The sequence below is a fragment of the Anabrus simplex genome, chromosome 1 (assembly GCF_040414725.1).
Source record: "Anabrus simplex isolate iqAnaSimp1 chromosome 1, ASM4041472v1, whole genome shotgun sequence".
NCBI classification, from domain to species: Eukaryota; Metazoa; Arthropoda; class Insecta; order Orthoptera; family Tettigoniidae; genus Anabrus; species Anabrus simplex.
In genome coordinates, this window is record NC_090265.1 from 1,118,471,397 (window position 1) to 1,118,493,672 (window position 22,276).

The window sequence follows — 22,276 nt, forward strand, 5'->3', positions numbered from 1 at the left end:
ATTCTTCTTTCTTGTCACAGTTATTCAGTTGAATTCAAACAATTTATGACTGTAATAATGCTTTGTTTGCAAGTCTGCATGCAGCAGAAATGGGTGTGGCATCTGCTGAACTCCTTTGTTAGGTAATGATGTCATTGTCATGTTTCCATTCAATCAAATATGCCTGTCCTTTGCAATTATACATCCATGGGATGGGCCAACAGCCTGACCCTCCCCCCTCCCTTCTCCCAATATATTTATACAGACTCAAGCTGCAAGATCTATCATATTTCTGAATGAATTTATAAAGCCTGTTACGGACTAATATTCCAGTACTTGACTGTCATTGAGCAACATTTTACGCTTATATTGGTATTCGTGATGGACTACAGTAGTGCCGACAACTATAAGTTTTGTTATTTTTGTATGTTTAATCTTTTTTATGGGTTCTGTGTGGCCGCCTGTCTGTTTACTTTTGTGAAGTAAGCCCGCAAGTAACGGTTTGTAGTTGCATATCAAGATACTGTTATTATTGAAAGACGGTGTGCTGTAATAATTGATACATTGTAACCAAGGGAATAAACAGTATGCGTGAACATAAATCAGCCTTAACTAAATGATGAATTGCTGAACTTTTGATAGGAAAGAGATGGGGATCAGCCATTACCAAACAGGAGTCTCCATTGAAGAAATCAGGGACATCATGAAATGTTATCGGAATCAGATTGTTCTCATCAGGAAAGTGTTGTATCAACTTCAAGCCACCTAAGTCCTGCACCTATAGCCAACAATCATGACATGACAGAAACTACAATCTCCATAACTTCGACTCAGGAAAAGTTGCATTGTGAAAAACAAAATGCAGGTGAATTATTTTCCATTCTTTGGAGAAGAGACAAGCTTCCAGAGTTACCAGTATTCATACAAAATCTGCTAAGAAAGGAAGAAAAAGCATACAGTTCTATTGACTTTTAGGCAATGAATCAGGAAGAAAACATCTGAACTTTGCTTTAATTTTCCCACCAATTGTAATTTTTATATTTAAATCCCATTTTTCTCCCATAATATTCAACCAATTGTAACAAAATTTGTATGGTATATGTATCACAGCTATATTAAGAAACCTGCTCATGGAATTTTTTCAAGTAGTAGAGATTTTTAAATCCAAAATTTTACAACGTAAAAATTACACAAACTTTAGTACGATATATCTCCTTATATAAATTATGTTCAAAAAATTGATATGTAGTGATTTTAAAAAAAGTATTATCTAATTACAAATTTACATTGACATATTAATTAAATTTCATGAAAAAATGGAATTAAATTTTTTTAAATCAAACTTTTTTGGAAAAACGTTCATATCTCTACTTTTATGTAGGTGCCATTCCCACAGAGTTTTGTTAAAATCCATGCATTAGGTAAAAATATCCTTTTATCTCCGGAGTGTCGCCTTAAATGGCCATTTTTAAAAATCCCCCACTGTTATTAAATATAAAGTAATAGAAAATGTCGATAGAAGTGTATTAAAAGTAAATTAATAAATTTAACAATAAAATGCAAAGCTAAGTTTACAATATTGTGCAACATAAATTGAATTTCTTTTTCTAATTTTCAGCATACATATGATATGAAAATGCCTGTAGATATAACTTCACACTGCTGCTGTTATTGTGTTCATTGAATCGGGATACATTTCCTTAAATTCTCCTTCAATTTGAGATACAGTTTCAGGTTCATGCAATTAGGGATGATGAGTGAATACTGGCATTACAATAAATGTTTGTAATAATTACAAAAACAACTCGATCTAATTCTTTTCTCCTACCACAGGTACTATGGTGCCTATTGTAGACATTATACATAGGTACACTTCTTGCACCCTGTGCAGCAGGAACCAAACCTGTTACATCTCTTTCTTGCTATGGTAGCCTAACTGTTTAATGGTGTACTAACACTGATAGGTTTTCAACTGTGTTTTAATAGGAGAAGGTACTAGGACTATTAAAGTATTTGCTATGGTAAAATGGCTAAAAACTGCCAAAAACATATCGGAGTATTTCATCAATGTATTATTCAATAAACATAAAGTGATGGAACAATGGAATATATTGTACAAACTTGCAGAAGAAATAAAGATTTTTTTTTTATTCGGTTATTTTATCTTTGATATATATCTTTATATAGATCTGTCATAGATCTAATAGCAAGGGTGCTCTGTATCGGTACATTTACTTTGACACAGTTCTGTCTAAAACGCAGCAACCTGAAGTGCTCATAAACAACTAAAGACAGACAGCTACAGGATATTAAAAGACATCAAAGAGCCCTGAAATATGGTTAATGGTACTTTGGCACTATAGGCAAAGGGTGTAAGGATACACTGCCAGCAAAATGAAAAAGCATTTGACAGTGGGTCAAGGATCTCTTATTTACTGCTAATGTAATATATTTAATCCATCTGATTTTAAATATGAAGAAAAGATTTGTGTTACTAAATATACATTTTGCAGTATTATTCCTTTTTGGCACCAGGAAGATTTGCATTAAGCTAATTGTAATAGATCTTGGATGCAGTGGATTCATAAATTGTCTGATGACAGTCACATTTCCATAAGGTGCTCACATAAAGCACAAAATTATTCTCAACAGTGCCAGGTCATGAAGAGATTGATTAACTTTAGAAATTATATTAGATTCAGTCTTTGTTGGGTTATGATTTAATTAGTAAATTTGGTATCATGGTATTATAGAACAGCAGAGATGAAAATATTACAAGAGATTTCTCAGCTGTCAACTAAAATAAAAATTTTGAAATGAAAGAGTAGACCTAAATTTAGATAGTTACAATCGCTTTTGAGTAACTGATGAAAGCCTACCTAATAACTTGGGGCTTATTAATCAAATGTCTGTTATATTGTTAAAGCTAGTGGCATATGGCCTCCAGAGAGGTCTGGTGCAGATCTTTTGAGTTGATGCCTACCTGCACATCCATGAGGATGGGGCTTTATCTATGATGGAGTTTAATGTTGAAGACGGCACACACCCAGCCCTCGAGCCATCAGAATTAACCATTGAAGGTTGAAATATCCAACCCGGATGGGAATCAAGCCCAGAACCCTTCAAACCAACAGCTAGCATGCTAACCATTTAGCCATGGAACCAAAAAATCTACAAATAAACAACATAGTAATGATAGTAGAAAAATATTAAGGGAATGGCATCCTTGAGCACAATATCCTGTTATTAACATTGACTACTGTACCAGAAAACATTTGATTCAGTTGAGACATGGGTAGTGCTAATGGCAGTGGACCAGACAGGAATTGATTCCTATTACACAAACACAAAGCTCACCAGAAACCTGTATGAAAATAGGGCTCTTCAGGTCAAAATTGACAGTGACTGTAGTATGGAAAAGATACCAGTGAAAAGGGCGTGTCCAGCAATGAGAAACAATTTCTCATAAACTGTTCACCTTAGCCTTGGGACTTGAAAGGACTAGTGCTCGATGGTGCTTATTGAAATCACATATGTTTTTCAGATGACATAATCCTTATACGCTGTGATCCAGGAGAAATAGCTGAAATGCTTCAGGAGCTCGGCACAGTGTCAAAATCTATTGAGCTGTGCATAAAACCTTATGGAAAAAAAGTTAATGGGGACAGGTCATCCCCAGATTATAGTGGATGGTAACCTTATTGAATCCATTGATGTCTAATTGGGCCACGCTATAAAGCTGGACTGACAAAATCAAACAGCGGACCTCAAGCGCAGAATTGGGTTGAGTTTGACCTTTGCCTGGTGAGCAGTCTGACTTTCCTTTTTGCTCTCTCAGATATCTATTTTGCTCGAATAATACCTGATTTATATTGGCAACTGTATACTCTTCATACAACTGGGCCACTTAATTCAACAGTTCCAGTGGTACATATGTATTATCTACTGAAATTCAAAAGAATGACTGATTGTTCCACACCTGCAGTTTTAGCAATGTGCCATTTTACTTCAAGAACATTTTAACTGTTTCCATACAAAATACTAATATTTGTCAAGAAATTGGAAGGACATTGGTTTTATCTTCAAATCATTGCAACCTAGCAACTACCAAAGATTTTAGAATGTTTTGTTTCATCATATTTTAGATGTATTTTTTCAGTGATTTATCATTTTTATTAACTTTTGGCAATTTATTGTGGCTGTGGATGGCTGAGGGTGACCTTATTTTAAGGGTTGAAACTAGTACCAAGATTTTTAAATTTAAATATAGATTATATTAAATCATAAATGTGGTATTGAATAGGGAGACACATTTATACCTTATTATACGGCAAAATCAAGGTCAGTGAGCTGCCTGTGGTCATACCGTGAGATTCCAGCACTTGGTCCATTCAGCGCCATCTGCATAACAAAACTGATGATGAGGAGAATAAGAAAAGGTGCTAAAAGACAACCCTGTATGACACCTGTATTGATGATTAAAGTAGTTTATTGTCCTACCATTGGCCCTCACACAACAGCTGCTGTTATGATACAGGCTTTTGAAGATGTTGATAAATCTATCTAGGATACCATAGCTTAGTACAATGTTGCACAACGAGTCCCAATATATGTTATCACAAGCTTTCTTGAGATCTATAACATTCAGATATGCTGGTTTTTGGAACCCAATACACTACTCAATAATGATATATGGCTTGAAGATTTGTTGAGGGCATGAATGGTCATGATGAATCCTAGCCTATTCCTCTCATGACAGTTTACCAATGCTTTTTACAAACGCGTGAGAAGAACAATCGAGAACACTTTACCAGGTACCAAAAGAAGGGCGATTCCTCACCAGTTATTGCAGTCGCTGATATTGCCTTTCTTTGTGATATTTACAGTAACACCTTTCTGCCAATATTTAGGTATGCATTGTGTCCTCTGGTACTTGTTTAACATTCTAGTTAGCTGCATTACGAGATCTTCTCCACCAGCCTTAAAGAATTCTGCTGAGATCTGGTCTATGCTGGCAGCTTTATTGTTCTCCAGAGCATTGATCGCATGTATGACTTCATTGTTTTCAATCATTCCCAACTTGATGTTCAATGGAGCAGTGGTATCGGCAGTGTTGAAGTTGTGGGTCACACCTGGGGCTGGTTGGTTCAAAGTCTCCTTCAAATGCTGCAACCATCTCGGCCTCCTGTTCTTTTTTGGCAAAAAGGATTTTGCCATCCTTGTTCTTAATGGGAACATGTGAGCTGGGTTTTTGGCTAGTTAATTCACAAAGTAGGTGTTCCCAACACACAAACTATTTATGCCACAGAATAAGATCAGGCATGCGCCATTACCATTCGTTTGCCCTGCTGAACCATACAGCCCAGTGCTATGTTCAAAGCCATGTCTCTGTCTATTGATCTGGGCATTCAGGTCCCCAATAAGTAATTTAATATCTTCTTGCATCTTGGTGTCATTCCAATCTGCTGCCTCTTGTGCTCCAGCCATGCTCTCTTTTCAGCCCGGCAGCTCCTCTTTACTTGGTGGTCCAAGTCGCGGTCTTCTTCTGCTGCTGCTGTTCTTTCGAGTAATGTCTTTCCTTGGTCACTCCGACATTTCACAGTCCTGAGATTGTCAGCGATATTCCAAGTGCTGTCTTTAATCCATTGCTCCCTATTTGTGCCACACCTTCGACCAACCACATCTGATGTGCTGTCAACAATGGCTTATTTGACGACATCCACAGCATCCTACAGAAGTGGCTGAAAGCAGTTGGTTAGTTCGAATTGGAACTGCACAACTACGGCAGGGTCCTTCATTTTGCTGATGGTGCAGATTAGCGTTGTTGTATCTTCCTTAGCCTAAGGTGAAACGTAAGTCATGACTAGGTAGTGGTCTGAGTGGAAGTCTGCTCCTTGGTATGTATGCATGTCTAGCAGTGCAGACGCTAATGCTTACTTACACATATATAATCAATTTTCATTACTTGTCGAACTGTTGGGCGAGTGCCATATTGCCTTGTGAATGTGCTTATGCACAAAGTAGGTGTTCTCAACACATGAACTGTTTGTGCCACAGAATAAGATTAGGTGTTCACCATTATTGTTTGTTTGCACTGCCGAACCATATGGCTTAATGACATGTTCAAAGCCATGTCTGTTGTATTTTGATCTGGGTGTTCAGCTTCCTGTTAAGTAATTTAATATCATGTATGGGGTTTTCGTTGAAGGTCTCCTGGAATCTTTATCAGCTTCTTTGGCCTCCTCTGTTGATGCGTAGACCTCAACAATGGTGATTTTTGCGTGGTGTGATCGGAAACTGCAGTGATGATATAATCATTAACAGGCTTCCATCCAATCAATGCATTTGCTGCTTCCTCTTTTCAGAATGAATCCAACACAACAAACATGCTGACTCTCATGTCCAGAGTGTATAATGACTTTCCTATCACTAACCAGTTGATCTTGGCCTGTCCATCTCATTTCGCTTATGCCTAGAATATCCAGGTGGTAGTTGTCAAATTTACATAATACTTGTGCCAGGGTTCGAATGTTCCATGTTCCGCCTTGTGTGATGGTTTTGGTGCTCAATGTCAGACCCTGCATAGGGCACGGATTGAGCACTGTCGAAGGTTGAACAATATCAATATACTGGTTATGCTGAGATCGACGATATATTGGTTTCTTTTTGCTGTTTCCATAGCAGTACAAGTTTTAATAGGGTAGAGGTGCTAATCCTATGCCAAACCCTCCTCCTGTAGTTGGACCTGAAAGCAAGAATTCCAAGAATTCAAAAACATGTAAAACTTATATTCTGTTAAAAAATAAACAACTGAGTCAAAGATAAAAAGAAACTAACGGCTCTAGTCAATAGCTAGTACAGTAGCCTAATTTGGTACTTCATGTAATACCTTTTAGGCTAATGCCTTTGTATAGAAATCTTTACTTTTATTTATTTATTTATTTATTTATTTATTTATTTATTTATTTATTTATTTATTTATTTATTTATTTATTTATTTATTTATTTATTTATTTATTTATTTTTTAATTTTTTTTGTAAACCATGGACAAAGGCTGAGTGGCCTAGTAAGTGGTCCTGAGAGTCGGGATAGCAGTTGCTACAGAATGGGAGTGGGCATCTTGAACATATTCTGAGTCATGGCCCTCCTTGTGCTCAGGCGGCTAGGACTATACAATCCACTGATGGTCCCTAACCTGTTAGAGGAGACATCCTCACTTGGGCTATGTGTAAGTAGGGTAGCATCTTTCTTCATTAATTTACCAAGCTCAGAACATTTTAAGCAAGCCTTGGATCTATGGGAGTAATGGAGTCCCGCTCCCATTTGACAGGGTAGGGACTCCCTGGAAACAACTTGGCGAACAAAATGGAATTCTATGGGAAGATATCAATATTAATGGGGCTTATGGAAGAAGAAAGTAGAACTGGCTGAGTCAGCAAAGAGGATGCATCTGGATGTGCTAGGAGTAAATGGTATTCGGGTAAGGGGAGATAACGAGGAAGAGATAGGAGATTATAAAGTGTACTTGACGGGTGTTAAAAAGGGAAGGACCGAGCTTGATAGCTGGAGTCGCTTAAGTGCGGCCTGTATCCATTATTAGGGAGGTAGTGGGTTTGAACCCCACTGTCGGCAGCCCTGAAGATGATTTCCCATTTTGACACCAGACATTAAGGCCACGACCACTTCCTTCCCAGTCCTAGCCCTTTCCTGTCCCATCATCACCTTAATACCTATCTGCATCAGTGCGACGTAAAGCCAATAGCAAAAAAGAAAAAGAAAAAAGAAAGGGAAGGGAAGGGCAGAGTATGGGGAAGGGCTGTTCATCAGGAATAATATTGCACGCAACCTTGTTTCTCTTAGGCATGTAAATGAGCAAATAATGTGGGTAGATTTGGCAGTTGGAGGAATTAGGACGAGAATTGTCTCAGTGCATTTACCATATGAGGGTGCAGATGAGATGAAGTTGACAAGTTTTATGTGGCATTGAGTGACATCTTAGTCAGGGTCAACAGCGAGGATAGGATAGAGCTAATGGGCGATTTCAATGCAAGAGTTGGAAGTAGAACTGAAGGATACGAAAGGGTGATTGGTAAATGATGTGGGGAAGATATGAAAGCTAATAGGACTTCTGTTCTGGTATGGGTTTAGCAGTTACGAATGCATTCTTCAAGCATAAGGCTTTTCACTGCTACACATGGGTGTTAAAAAGGGAAGAGCAGAGTGTGAGGTAGGGCTGTTCATCAGGAATAACATTGTACGCAACATTGTTTCTCTTAGGCACATGACTTCAAATTCAGGAAATTTGTTAGGAATATATGGGTTTTCCAGGGATTTTTCTCTGATCTGTAGTGAACTAAGTCTCTAGGACTAGGATAGAAAAAGTAAAATATGTCTGAAAACGAAGAAATTAGACAGAAGTACTTGGATGTGATTAGTGAGAAGTTCCGAACAGTGGACAGTAAGCAGGTTCAGGATATGGAAAGAGAATGGGTGGCATACAGGGATGCTGTAGTAGAAAGAGCAAGGAAATGCCTAGGAACAACTGTGTGTAAAGATGGGAAAAAGCTGACATCTTGGTGGAATGATGAAGTGAGAGCAGCTTGTAAACGTAAAAAGAAGGCTTATCAGAAATGGCCGCAAACAAGAACTGATGCCGACAGGGAATTGTACATAGATGAAAGAAACAAAGTGAAACAAACAGTTGTTGAATCCTAAAAGAAGTTGTGGGAAGATGTTGGTAATAACCTGGAAAGCCTAGGTCAACTAGTAGGGAAACCTTTCTGTACAGTAATAAAAAATCCTAAGAAGGGAGGGAAAAAGGAAATGAACAGTGTTTTGGGTAATTCAGGTGAACTCATAATAGATCCGAGGGAATCACTGGACAGGTGAAGGTAATATTTTGAAAATCTTTTCAACGTAAAAGGAAATCTTCATGGTGGTGTTGCAAACAACCGAGCTCATGGGGAGGAGAAAAATGATGTTGGTGAAATTACGCTTGAGGAAGTGGAAAAGGTGGTAAATACTACATTGTCATAAAGCAGCAGGAACAGATGAAATTAGACCTGAAATGGTGAAGTATAGTGGGAAGGCAGGGATGAAATGGCTTCATAGAGTAATAAAATTAGCATGGAGTATTGGTAAGGCACCTTCAGATTGGACAAAAGCAGTAATTACACCTATCTCCAAGCAAGGGAACAACAACTATCAAGGTATCTCATTGATTAGTATACCAGGCAAAGTATTCACTGGTATCTTAGAAGGGAGTTGTGATCAGTGGTTGAGAGGAAGTTGGATGAAAACCAGTGTGGTTTCAGACCACAGAGGGACTGTCAGGATCAGATTTTCAGTATGCACCAGGTAAATGAAAAATCCTATGAGAGGAAGAGACAGTTATGTTTATGTTTCATAGATCTAGAGAAAGCATATGACTGGGTACTGAGGAAAAAGGTGTTCAGATTACTAGGAGACTATGGGATTAAGGGTAGATTATTAAAATCAGTCAAATTGACAATTGGGCTGTAGTGAGAATTGTAGAATGAGTTCTTGGTTCAGGCTATTTAAAGGGGTTAGACAAGGCTGTAATCTCTCACCTTTGTTGTTCGTAGTTTACATGGATAATCTGCTGAATGGTATAAAGTGGCAGGGAGGGATTCAGTTAGGTGGAAATGTAGTAAGCAGTCTGGCATATGCTGATGACTTGGTCTTAATGGCAGGTTGTGCCAAAAGCTTGCAATTTATCTTGGAACTTGAAAATAGATGCAATGGGTATGGTATGAAAATTAGCCTTTCGAAGACTAAATCAGTCATCAATCAATCAATACTGATCTGCATTTAGGGCAGCCGCCCAGGTGGCAGATTCCCTATCTGTTGTTTTCCTAGCCTTTTCTTAAATGATTTCAATGGTATTGGACATTTATTGAACATCTCCCTTGGTAAGTTATTCCAATCCCTAACTCCCCTTTCTATAAATCAATATTTGCCCCAATTTGTCCTCTTGTATTCCAACTTTATCTTCATATTGTGATCTTTCCTACTTTTAAAGACACCACAACTTATTCGTCTACTAATGTCATTCCACGCCATTTCTCCACTGACAGCTCGGAACATACCACTCACAAGTAATTTTTAAGATTGATAGAGGCTGATGATGCCCGTGAAAAAACGGTGAAACATGTACCTATGACTTTTATATATTATGTATAAATTTTAATCACATGAAATAGTGGATTGTATTGTATTGTATTGAACAAGTGGATCTATAAATATTATAATAATATTTGAAATATACATACCACTCAGTCGAGCAGCTAGTCTCCCTTCTCCCAGTTCTTCCAGCCCAAATTTTGCAACATTTTTGTAATGCTACTCTTTTGTCGGAAATCACCCAGAACAAATCGAGCTGCTTTTCTTTGGATTTTTTCCAGTTCTTGAATCAAGTATCCTGGTGAGGAACCATACTCTAGTTGGGGTCTTACCAGAGACTTATAAGCCCTCTCCTTTACATTCTTTCTACAACCGCTAAACACCCTCATAACCATGTGCAGAGATCTGTATCCTTTATTTACAATCCCATTTATGTGATTACCCCAATGAAGATCTTTCTTTATATTAACACCTAGATACTTACAATGATCCCCAAAAGTAACTTTCACCCCATCAACGCAGTAATTAAAACTCAGAGGACTTTTTCCTATTTGTGAAACTCACAACCTGACTTTTAAACCCATTTATCATCATACCATTGCCTACTGTCCATCTCACAACTTTATTGAGGTCATTTTGCAGTTGATGTCAGTAAGTAGGAAATCCAAGGGAATTGAATGTCAGATTAGGAATACAAAGCTGAAACAGGTAGATAATTTCAAGTATTTAGGATGTGTGTTCCCCCAGGATGGTAATATACTAAGTGAGATATTTCAGAGTAAAGCTAATGCAGTGAGTTTCCAATTGTGATCAACAGTATTCTGTAAGAAGGAAGTCAGCTCCTGGATGAAACTCTTTACATTGGTCTGTTTTTAGACCAACTTTGCTTTACAGGAGCAAAAGCTGGGTGGACTCAGGATAAGTTAGAAGTAACAGACATGAAAGTAGCGAGAATGATTGCTGGTACAAACAGGTGGGAACAAAGGCAGGAGGGTACTCAGAATGAGGCAATAAAGGCTAAGTAAGGAATGAACTCGATGGATGAAGCTGTATGCATAAACTGACCTCAGTGGTGGAGCCATGTGAGACAAATGAATGGGGATAGGTTACCTAGGAGAATAATGGATTTTGTTATGGAGGGTATGCATTTTGAAGACCTCTTGAACCAAGATTCGATTATTGATGAACAAGCTCCCATCAATAAAGAACTTGGCTCCCCACCAACACTAGATGAAGTTAAGCATGCTGTCAATCAAGCAAAGCATCACAAAGCCTCTGGTCCTGATGGTATACCAGTGGAAGCTCTCAAAGAAGGAGGTGAGGAACTAATGAGACACATACATGAACTAATTATCAAAATTTGGAGCACAGAAGAAATGCCTCCTGATTTCAGAGACAGTCTGGTAGTTACCATATTTAAGAAGAGATCGAACAAATTGCAATAACTATCGGGAATATCCTTAATGTCGTACCTGGAAAGCTTATTGCTCGATCTTGGCAAATCGTATTGTACACTTGGTAGAGAAAATACTTCCAGAGAGTCAGTGTGACTTCAGGCCTTCTAGAGGAACCACAGATATGATATTCACAGCTCGTCAACTTCAGGAAAAATGTAGAGAAGAAAATAGACCTCTTTACATTGCCTTTGTTGATCTTAGTAAGGCATTTGGCTCTGTGAACCGAGGAGCTTTGTGGAAAATTTTAGCTCTAAATGGTTTTCCACAGAAATTTATTGCCATCTTGAAATTGCTCTTCACTGATATGATGGCAGCTGTCATTGGCAACGGCTCTATTGGAGAGCCATTCCATATCAATACCGGTGTTAAGCAAGGCTGTTTGATAGCCCCTACTTTGTTTGCTGAATCCTGGACATGCTACAGTTGACACCTTAAGAAGCTGGAACAGTATCATCAGCGTTGCTTGAGGAGAATACTGCAAATAACTTGGCAAGATAGGCGCACAAATATCAGCGTTCTTGAAGAGGCACACACCACCAGTATAGAAATGATGGTTCTAAGACTCCAGCTGTGATGGACAGGGCGCCGTAGTTCGCATGCCCAATAATCGCATTCCCAAACAAGTGTTTTACTCTGAGCTATCAGTAGGTAAGCGCTGTGTAGGCAGTCAGAGGAAGAAATTTAAAGATGTAATCAAAGCTAACTTGAAGAGATGTAACACTGATGTTGATAACTGGGAGAACTTAGCCCTTGACCGATCATCCTAGAGATCACTAGTCCATTACGGCACACTATCCTTTGAAGAAAACTGCCAATGTACAGCGAATGTCAAGAGGCAACGTAGGAAAGAAAAAGAAGTGCTGAGGAGATATAGAAATAACATGACTGCTCCACCTGGGACTACCTGTCATCACTGCGGCAAATTGTGTAACTCCCGCATTGGACTGTATAGTCACCTCCGAACGCATAGATGAAGAGGCATCCTGCCTGGAAGACAAACCTACTCGATTACGAGTGTTTGCTACCATCTGTGGAGGGTAAGAGAAGTAGAGGGAGACCAAGATAATGATGGTTAGACTCAGCTGTTAACAATTTAAAGATAAGAGGTATAGAACTAAATGAGGCTACAGCACTAGTTCAAATAGAGGATTATGGTGACATTTAGTAAATTCACAGAGGCTTGCAGACAGAACGCTGAAAGGCGTATGTATATATATATTTAGTTGGTTGGTTAGTTAGTTGGTTAGTTAGTTAGTTAGTTAGTTAGTTAGTCAACCAGGCAAATGCTAAGGCTGTACCTTAATTACGGCCACAGCTGCTTCCTTCCCACTCCTAGCACTTTCCTATTCCATTGTCGCCATAAGACCTATCTCTCAGTGTGATGTAAAGCAAAATTGTAAAAAGAAATTAAATTTATAATTCTAATATTTTTTGTAAAATAAAATTATATAATTTTTCTTACAAAATTAGGTTATTTTCTTAGGTACATATCCTATAACACTTTCTTTAATTTGGTTTTGAATGCTGACAGATTGGAAATTAATTTTAAATCTTTTGGAAGATGATTATATAATTGAATGGCTGCAAATTTAAAACTACAGTTGCCATACTTATACATATTTGAAAGAGGGCCAGATCTCCTGCTTGTTGTATACTATAAGTATGAAAGTCCAGATTTAGGATATAGTCACTATTGTGCAGGACATTGGTCAGTTTAAGTCTGTGTAATAATACTATCCCTCCACCCCCACCCCCCCAATGGCACTACAGCCCTGAAGGGCGTTGGCCTACCAAGCGACCGCTGTTCAGCCCGAAAGCCTGCAGATTACGAGGTGTCATGTGGTCAGCACAACAAATCCTCTCAGCTGTTATTCTTGGCTTTCAAGACCGGAGCCGCTGTCTCACCGTCAGATAGCTCCTCAATTCTAATCATGTAGTCTGAGTGGACCTTGAACTAGCCCTCAGACCCAGGTAAAAATCCCTTACCTGGCTGGGAATCGAACCCGGGGCCTCCGGGTAAGAGGAAGGCACACTACCCCTACACCACAGGGCCGGCTGTGTAATAATACTGCTGACCTAAAATCAGTGCAAATATATCAGGGCATAATTTTACTATTAGCATATAGAACACATGTAGGTATACAGATATTCTTGATTGCTCTATTTTATATTACCATTAGTTTATGAAGGACTGTCAGTCTGCACAGAAACCAAATTATGTTTAGATAATATTATTATTATTATTATTATTATTATTATTATTATAATTACTGTGAATGAATAAAGTAATATACTGTGAGTAGAAGTTTTCTAGGGACTAAATATCTTAATTTTCTCAACAGCCCAGTTAATGGAGCAAGATACAGTCATTTTTGAAAGAGCCTTTCTCCAAATTTTTACAAAATGCTTTAAGAATGGTTCCAGATTCTCTACACATAGATACATTTTTCTGCATCAAAAGGGCTTGATTCTACAAATTGGAAATGTGTTTTTGTGACTTCATTACAGTGATGTCATTTTTCAAAGGGCTTCACTCCTGGAATAATGCTCTTTCAATAATAATCATCTTCGCATGCCATCTATTTTAAGAGGAAGTACAACTGGGCAACCATCCTCTATTAACACTAATCAGAGGGGAAAAATGAAGGTATCGGCTGAAGAAAGTCAAGGGTCATGAAGGGCATGAAAATGAAAGACTCCCTAGGCGTTGAATGCTCTTATACCATCAGGGTCAGAAATAACAAGAGTTGACCAAGGGAGGTCAGATAGATGAGAGTGAGGAACCTGGCACAAGTAAGTGGAAACTATGCCAGGACTCAGCTAAGGGTCCTGTGATTGCTATCCCACACTCACAAGCTAAGAGCCCCTGGGGCCTCCTTTCGCTGCCTCTTATGACTGGCAGGGAATACTGTGAGTGTTGTTCTACCATCCCCATTCGCAGGGGGAGCTGATAGGATGTATACGGTATGGTGAAAGAATATTGTGAAATGATTGCCACTGCTTCCAAAAATCATAAGTTCTCCACAAAGCTAATAGAAACTGAAGATATCTACAACTTCTCTAAGTGGTGACCAACATACTACAGCAACGGGGGGTTGCCGAACAAATCACAAAGTAGACATGTTTCAAGAAGCCAGAAAGTCAGGTTTCAACCATGTTCCTTTATGCATTTTGAACATAGTAAGTTACAGTCAGGTGTTGTGGCATCTGAATACAGAAGAGAATTAGAGAAGATAAATTCAATCTTTTATTTCTGGAAGTGTATGTTGTTTTTAATTTTGAAAAGGCTTACACTGGACCAGTGGCTGTTAACAGGAACAAAATGCAAGGCATTCAATGTTTACGTTTACTTGATTGTATTCCACATGGATATAGGTACATCTGTGATGATTCAATGAAATGGTCTGTATGCAACACTGCTGCTGGTGCTGCTGCTGCTGATGATGATCAATGAAACAATTTTGCATGGACTTTGATTAGTCACAATACTGTGAAAATGTATGAGTAAAAATCTTAGAACACTATTAAAACATAACTTGACCATGCATATGAATTACTTCCTCAAGAAAAGGACCTTATTTTGGACTTATATGTTTCAAAGAGATTGCAAAACTTAGCAACTGCAGTAATGGCAAAATATCCATTTCATTCTGTTCTTCAAACATTAGATAGCCCATCCTGTTACATTCCATATACTCACCCGCAGAATGTTTTTCTTCATTTCTGAAAACTTTAGATTTTGGAGTAAGGCCCTTTCAAAAATGACTGTATTGTTTTTACAATGTGTTCAACAGGTTCAACCCATTTTAAATGCTTATCCATTATTAGATCTGAATATATATTCAGTATTTATTTCTGTGTTATTACTAAGTTATATAATTTTGAATGATTAATATTTTTTTACTCTTGGCTTTGTTATTACCATATATTTTAATTCAAATTTCCAAAATACTAAGTGATATTATTACTTGATTTAGTCTTTCTATACAAAGATGAAAAAACAACCTAAATACTTTTTTTTTTGGTGTGGAATATTTGTTACTGAACTTTCACTTAATAGAAGTTATATTTCATGTTTCAGTGTGCTTTTGGAAGGTGTCAAGTATTATGCAAGTGAGCCTAGAATGCTTGGACGTGTCTTCCTTAGACTTGTAAGTATTATCTTTTGTAGGTTGAAAAAGTTCAATATAGCCTACAATCCTACTAAAATGAAATATTCCACTATTAATTTTATACTCTTTCAAAGCATTTCATACTGCCATAATATTGAGGTCAGCATAGGAACTGAATTAGTGGGAATAAAGGTTTGAAAGGTATTGTTTTCTACACATAGACTGCAAGGATTTGAAGACAATAAACAAGTTTATGGACACACAGTCTGCTCAAAACTTGAATAAAAATTACAAGAGAAATGGAACATACTCTGTTTATGATCCATCACAAAGGCAACCTACTTCTTAATGAAGTAATCAAGAAATTGTTGAAGCCTCGTTTTCAAAGTATTAATGATAGATAAACAGTCGATTGTCTCCATGATGCCCAATTGACGCTTTGTCTCAGTTGTAATTGGCCAACATTCGCAACTGTACAGTGCACCAGGTCGGATACAGCACGATAGATTTTTGATTAGGGTTTGCCATTGCAGAACAGCAGTTATCCAGTCAAGCACTTTATAGATGTTAATTTCGACTGTCAAAAACAGGCTTACGTACTAGTCAAATAAATAAGCCTTATATATAACATTAAGCCATCTGAAGTCCTACAATAACAAAATGAAATACTGTGTTTACATTTACAGCCAAAAAAACAGTAAAGGGGGTCCAATATGTAATAACCTCAAAAATTTTGTGTATTGAACACATAACTTCTAGGCTATAAAGAGCTATAAATTGTACATGTAAACATTCTACACTGTTCTTTAACAAACTTATGAATGTATTTATGTTATACTGACTATTTTTGTTGGAGGGCAGTATTTCTAAATGAAAATAGTCAATAAATGGTGAACACTACTTTTAGGTCTACATATAAAGTAGACCTAAATATAATCAGTTTTAGTTACTCATATCAAGTCATTCATGGGCTAGGGAGCGGTGATAAGGGAACAGGGAACTGGAAATCAAGTAGGGATGACATAAAATTGTTAGTGTTGAACTGTAGAAGTATTGTAAGGAAAGGAATAGAATTAAGTAATTTAATAGATATATATTTACCAGATATTGTAATAGGAGTTGAATCATGGCTGAGAAATGATATAATGGATGCAGAAATTTTCTCACAGCACTGGAGTGTGTATCGTAGAGATAGGATAGGAAGGGTGGGAGGGGGAGTGTTCATTCTGGTGAAAGAAGAATTTGTAAGCTACGAAAAAGTTAAAGATGAGACACATGAAATTCTAGGTGTAAGGCTCATTTCTAAAGATAATAGGCAACTTGATATATTTGGAGTGTACAGATCGGGAAAGGGTAGCACTGACGCGGATTCGGAATTATTTTATAGGATAGTCAGTTATGTGGGAAACGACATGGAAAGAAATGTGATTGTAGCGGGAGATCTGAATTTGCCAGATGTCAATTGGGAAGGAAATGCGAATGACAGGAAGCATGACCAACAAATGGCAAATAAGTTAGTATGAAAGGACAGCTGATTCAGAAAGTGATGGAACCAACCAGAGGGAAAAATATCCTGGATGTCGTGCTGATAAAACCAGATGAGCTCTATAGGGAAACTGAAGTAATAGATGGTATTAGTGATCATGAAGCTGTTTTTGTGGTAGTTAAAAATAAATGTGATAGAAAGGAAGGTATTAAAAGTAGGACTGTTAGGCAGTACCATATGGCTGATAAAGCAGGCATGAGGCAGTTTCTAAAAAGTAACTATGATCGGTGGAAAACGGTAAATAAAAATGTAAACAGACTCTGGGATGGGTTTAAAGAAATTGTTGAGGAATGCGAAAACAGGTTTGTACCATTAAGTGTGGTAAGGAATGGTAAAGACCCTCCTTATTATAATAGAGAAATAAAGAGACTAAGAAGGAGGTGCAGACTGGAAAGAAATAGAGTTAGAAAAGGCTGTGGAAGTAAGGAGAAATTGAAGGAACTTACTAGAAAATTGAATCTAGCAAAGAAGGCAGCTAAGGATAACATGATGGCAAGCATAATTGGCAGTCATATGAATTTTAGTGAAAAATGGAAGGGTATGTATAGGTATTTCAAGGCAGAAACAGGTTCTAAGAAGGACATTCCAGAAATAATTAATGAACAAGGGGAGTGTGTATGTGAGGATCTTCCAAAGGCAGAAGTATTCCGTCAACAGTATGTAAAGATTGTTGGTTACAAGGATAATGTTGAGATAGAGGAGGAGACTAAGGCCAAAGAAGTAATAAAATTTACATATGATAACAATGACATTTACAATAAGATACAAAAGTTGAAAACTAGAAAAGCGGCTGGAATTGATCAGATTTCTGGGGATATACTAAAGACAATGGGTTGGGATATAGTACCATATCTGAAGTACTTATTTGATTATTGTTTGGTCGGAGGAGCTATACCAGATGAATGGAGAGTTGCTATAGTAGCCCCTGTGTATAAAGGAAAGGGTGATAGACATAAAGCTGAAAATTACAGGCCAGTAAGTTTGACATGCATTGTATGTAAGCTTTGGGAAGGCATTCTTTCTGATTATATTAGACATGTTTGTGAAATTAATAACTGGTTCGATAGAAGGCAATTCGGTTTTAGGAAAGGTTATTCCACTGAAGCTCAACTTGTAGGATTCCATCAAGATATAGCAGATATCTTGGATTCTGGAGGTCAAATGGACTGTATCGCGATTGACCTGTCTAAAGCATTTGATAGGGTGGATCATGGGAGACTACTGGCAAAAATGAGTGCAATTGAACTAGACAAAAGAGTGACTGAATGGGTTGCTATATTTCTAGAAAATAGATCTCAGAGAATTAGAGTAGGTGAAGCTTTATCTGACCCTGTAATAATTAAGAGGGGAATTCCTCAAGGCAGTATTATCGGACCTTTATGTTTTCTTATATATATAAATGATATGAGTAAAGGAGTGGAATCAGAGGTAAGGCTTTTTGCGGATGATGTTATTCTCTATAGAGTGATAAATAAGTTACAAGATTGTGAGCAACTGCAACGTGACCTCGAAAATCTTGTGAGATGGACAGCAGGCAATGGTATGTTGATAAACGGGGTTAAAAGTCAGGTTGTGAGTTTCACAAATAGGAAAAGTCCTCTCAGTTTTAATTACTGCGTTGATGGGGTGAAAGTTCCTTTTGGGGATCATTGTAAGTATCTAGGTGTTAACATAAGGAAAGATCTTCATTGGGGGTAAGCACATAAATGGGATTGTAAATAAAGGGTACAGATCTCTGCACATGGTTATGAGGGTGTTTAGGGGTTGTAGTAAGGATGTAAAGGAGAGTGCATATAAGTCTCTGATAAGACCCCAACTAGAGTATGGTTCCAGTGTATGGGACCCTCACCAGGATTACCTGATTCAAGAACTGGAAAATATCCAAAGGAAAGCAGCTCGATTTGTTCTGGGTGATTTCCGACAAAAGAGTAGCGTTACAAAAATGTTGCAATGTTTGGGTTGGGAAGAATTGAGAGAAAGAAGAAGAGCTGCTCGACTAAGTGGTATGTTCTGAGCTGTCAGCGGAGAGATGGCGTGGAATGACATTAGTAGACGAATAAGTTTGAATGACGTTTATAAAAGTAGGAAAGATCACAATTTGAAGATAAAGTTGGAATTCAAGAGGACAAACTTGGGCAAATATTCTTTTACAGGAAGGGGAATTAGGGATTGGAATAACTTACCAAGGGAGATGTTCAATAAATTTCCAATTTCTTTGAAATCATTTAGGAAAAGGCTAGGAAAGCAACAGATAGGGAATCTGCCACCTGGGCGACTGCCCTAAATGCAGATCAGTATTGATTGATTGATTCATTTCATCTCATTAATTCCACTGATGAGGTCAATGTCAGGAAGGGGATACGGTCATAAAAACTCACTACGAAGATTCATCTCGCTTCATACTCAACCCCATAGAGAAAAGGGATAAGGGTATCGTATTATCATATTATTGCAATACTGATACAAAATAACTCAGTGGCCAGTCATTTGTCTCTGGTGGTGGTGGTGGTGGTGGTGGTGGTGGTGGTGATTATTGTTTTAAGAGGAAGTACAACTAGGCAATCATCCTCTATATCACACTAATCAGAGAGAAAAAGTGGAAGGGGTCTGACACTTCGAAAAATTAAGATATCGGCCAAAGGAAGACAAGGGCCACGGAGGGCGTGAAAATGAAAAACTCCCTAGCCCTCTCAAACCTAATAGCATAGGTGTTATTTTTAACCGCTCTCACCCGCAGGGGGGTCATTTGTCTCTGTCAGTTGAGCAGTAGGCCTACCACACAGTAAACCTGATCACTGCTTTCATTTTAATTGTCTTGCGACGCTAACTTCCCTGCTACTGGCGTGTCGTCATTCCAAGTGACATCATCTTCACTGCCATCCTGTCAACCATGCACTGCAAACGAGACCGACAGTAATCAAGGTCCCGTCTTTTTGAAGCTTTTAAAAATAGTTTTGTTTCCGACTGTAGAGACCAAACTGTGTGAAGCTATTCCCAGATGGTTCAGCTGATAACTAGCGTAGGTTATGAGTTGTATTTCCGAATCATAGTGACTGGAAGCATTCTTTTGATAACAGCGACTGTTGAAAGCCAGACCTACCAAGCTCGATAGCTGCAGTTGCTTAAGTGCAGCCAGTATCCAGTATTCGGGAGATAGTAGGTTCAAACCCCACTGTCGGCAGCCCTGAAAATGGTTTTCCGTGGTTTCCCATTTTCACACCAGGCAAATGCTGGGGCTGTACCTTAATTAAGGCCACGGCTGCTTCCTTCCCACTCCTAGCCCTTTCCTGTCCCATCATCGCCATAAGACATATCTGTGTCAGTGTGACGTAAAGCAAAAAAAAGAAGGTATGTTTTGTTTGCCATCTCCGAAAATCGTTGAAAGTAAGTTGGAACATAAAAAATCAATATTATTATTATCTGTTAGGTATATTGGCGAGTAAAACATTTGTGATTGGTTTATTATCACGTTTTAAACCTACTTCTCTCCCAGAAAACCCTATATTGACCCGAGTTAAGAGATATTAAAGGATCACTTTGTTAATGATCTTGCCTGCCTATATTGGCCTAGCATCAACTGTGAATATTTCGTAACTAAAGTAAACTTGTTTCTTCATCCCGAGATGGTACAGCTCTTTTTTAGGCAGGCCCCCAGTGGAAGGGAATTCCATGTACCCTTTTTACCGTAAATCAACCTTCCTGCCATTCGTAAATCTCTGGTAGTATGGTACCGGGAATCGAACTCAGGCTCCCGAAAATGGCAGCTAATTGTGCTAACCATCATGCTGGCGGACATTCTTAACTGCAAACACAGACATGTATACATGACTGATGCGTACTTGCAATGCGCGGGTCGGACACGAAACTATTCACCTATTCATGAGACGTCGTCAGGGCTGCTGTAGGCCTACGCTAGGTACATTTCTTGCCTACAAAACACAGATGTATCTCGCGACTTTGACGCGTGTTTTCATTTCATAGTACGGACGAAACTATTCACAAATTTGTGTTTTGTCATCAGAGCTGCATAAGGCTTGTACCCGATTCAAAGCAGAAATGTTGTTCTTATCCGACGAATTACATTGGGGGTTCTTGTATACAAGATTTTTTTTTCATTTCTTCATCTCGAAAATCCAAGGGGGTCTAATACATGAGTAAATACAGTAATACAATATTTAAACACTGATAAAATCAGAAAACTAATGTAGAACATTGAAAATAACATATAATTGGATAAATACATTAATGGGTCAGCTCATTTTTGTTTCCTAGCTCCATCAGGAGGACAGGCTTCAACACTCATTGCTGGGGGCCATCTTGACAGACCTTCAGTCTTGATATGGGGAGTGTAGGATAAGAAGAAAGCTGGATAAACACAGGAAAAGAGAAGAGACACAAAGATAAAGAGGAATACAGATGATAAAATAAACTTGGAAAACAGGACAAACACAAAAGGAAAAATATGCACATCTATGTTTGAAGTGAGCAAATTTGTTTTCCTAAAAGAACCTTCATTGCTCAGGCTAGTCTGCATTTTGTGTCATCCTTACTCCTGCCATCGTTCAATCTATTACCTAAGTAACAATAGACCTATTCATTTACTTCTGTAAGACTTCATACCTAATCTGATGTTTCCTGCACCTCCTAACTTCATTCTGCTGCATTGCATCATTATTGTATCTGTATTTATTTCCATCTTGTATTCCTTTTAGGACATAACAATTCATTTTCTCCAGATCTTACTCAGATAAAAATAATAATATCAACAGCAAATCTCAGAGTTTTGACTTCCTGTCCTTGAATTGTGATTTCTTCTACAAATTTATCTTTGATTTCCTTTTCCATCTTTTCTTTATAAACATTAAAAATCAGAAAGGATAAATTGTAAACTTCCCTCACTCCTTTGTGAATAAAATTTTATTTCTTCACATTAAAAATCTCACAGAGCTTGAATCTGTCCTAATCTACAGGTGCCAAATACTTGGCTGCTTCTTCCTAATTCATTCATCTAGGATCAGACATAGAGTCAGTAGTGCTT

At 37.9% G+C, this 22,276-nt stretch overlaps 1 protein-coding gene across 8 annotated transcripts in view; it reads left to right on the forward strand.

The window, feature by feature from the left end:
- Obsc (Obscurin) overlaps positions 1-22,276 on the forward strand; it is a 980,481-nt gene that overhangs the window by 412,977 nt on the left and 545,228 nt on the right. For all 8 annotated transcript variants that reach the window (XM_068225413.1, XM_068225414.1, XM_067137343.2 and 5 more), the window contains one exon: positions 15,662-15,731. In XM_068225413.1, the coding sequence (XP_068081514.1) occupies positions 15,662-15,731 (70 nt within the window). The remainder of the gene's footprint in view (positions 1-15,661; positions 15,732-22,276) is intronic.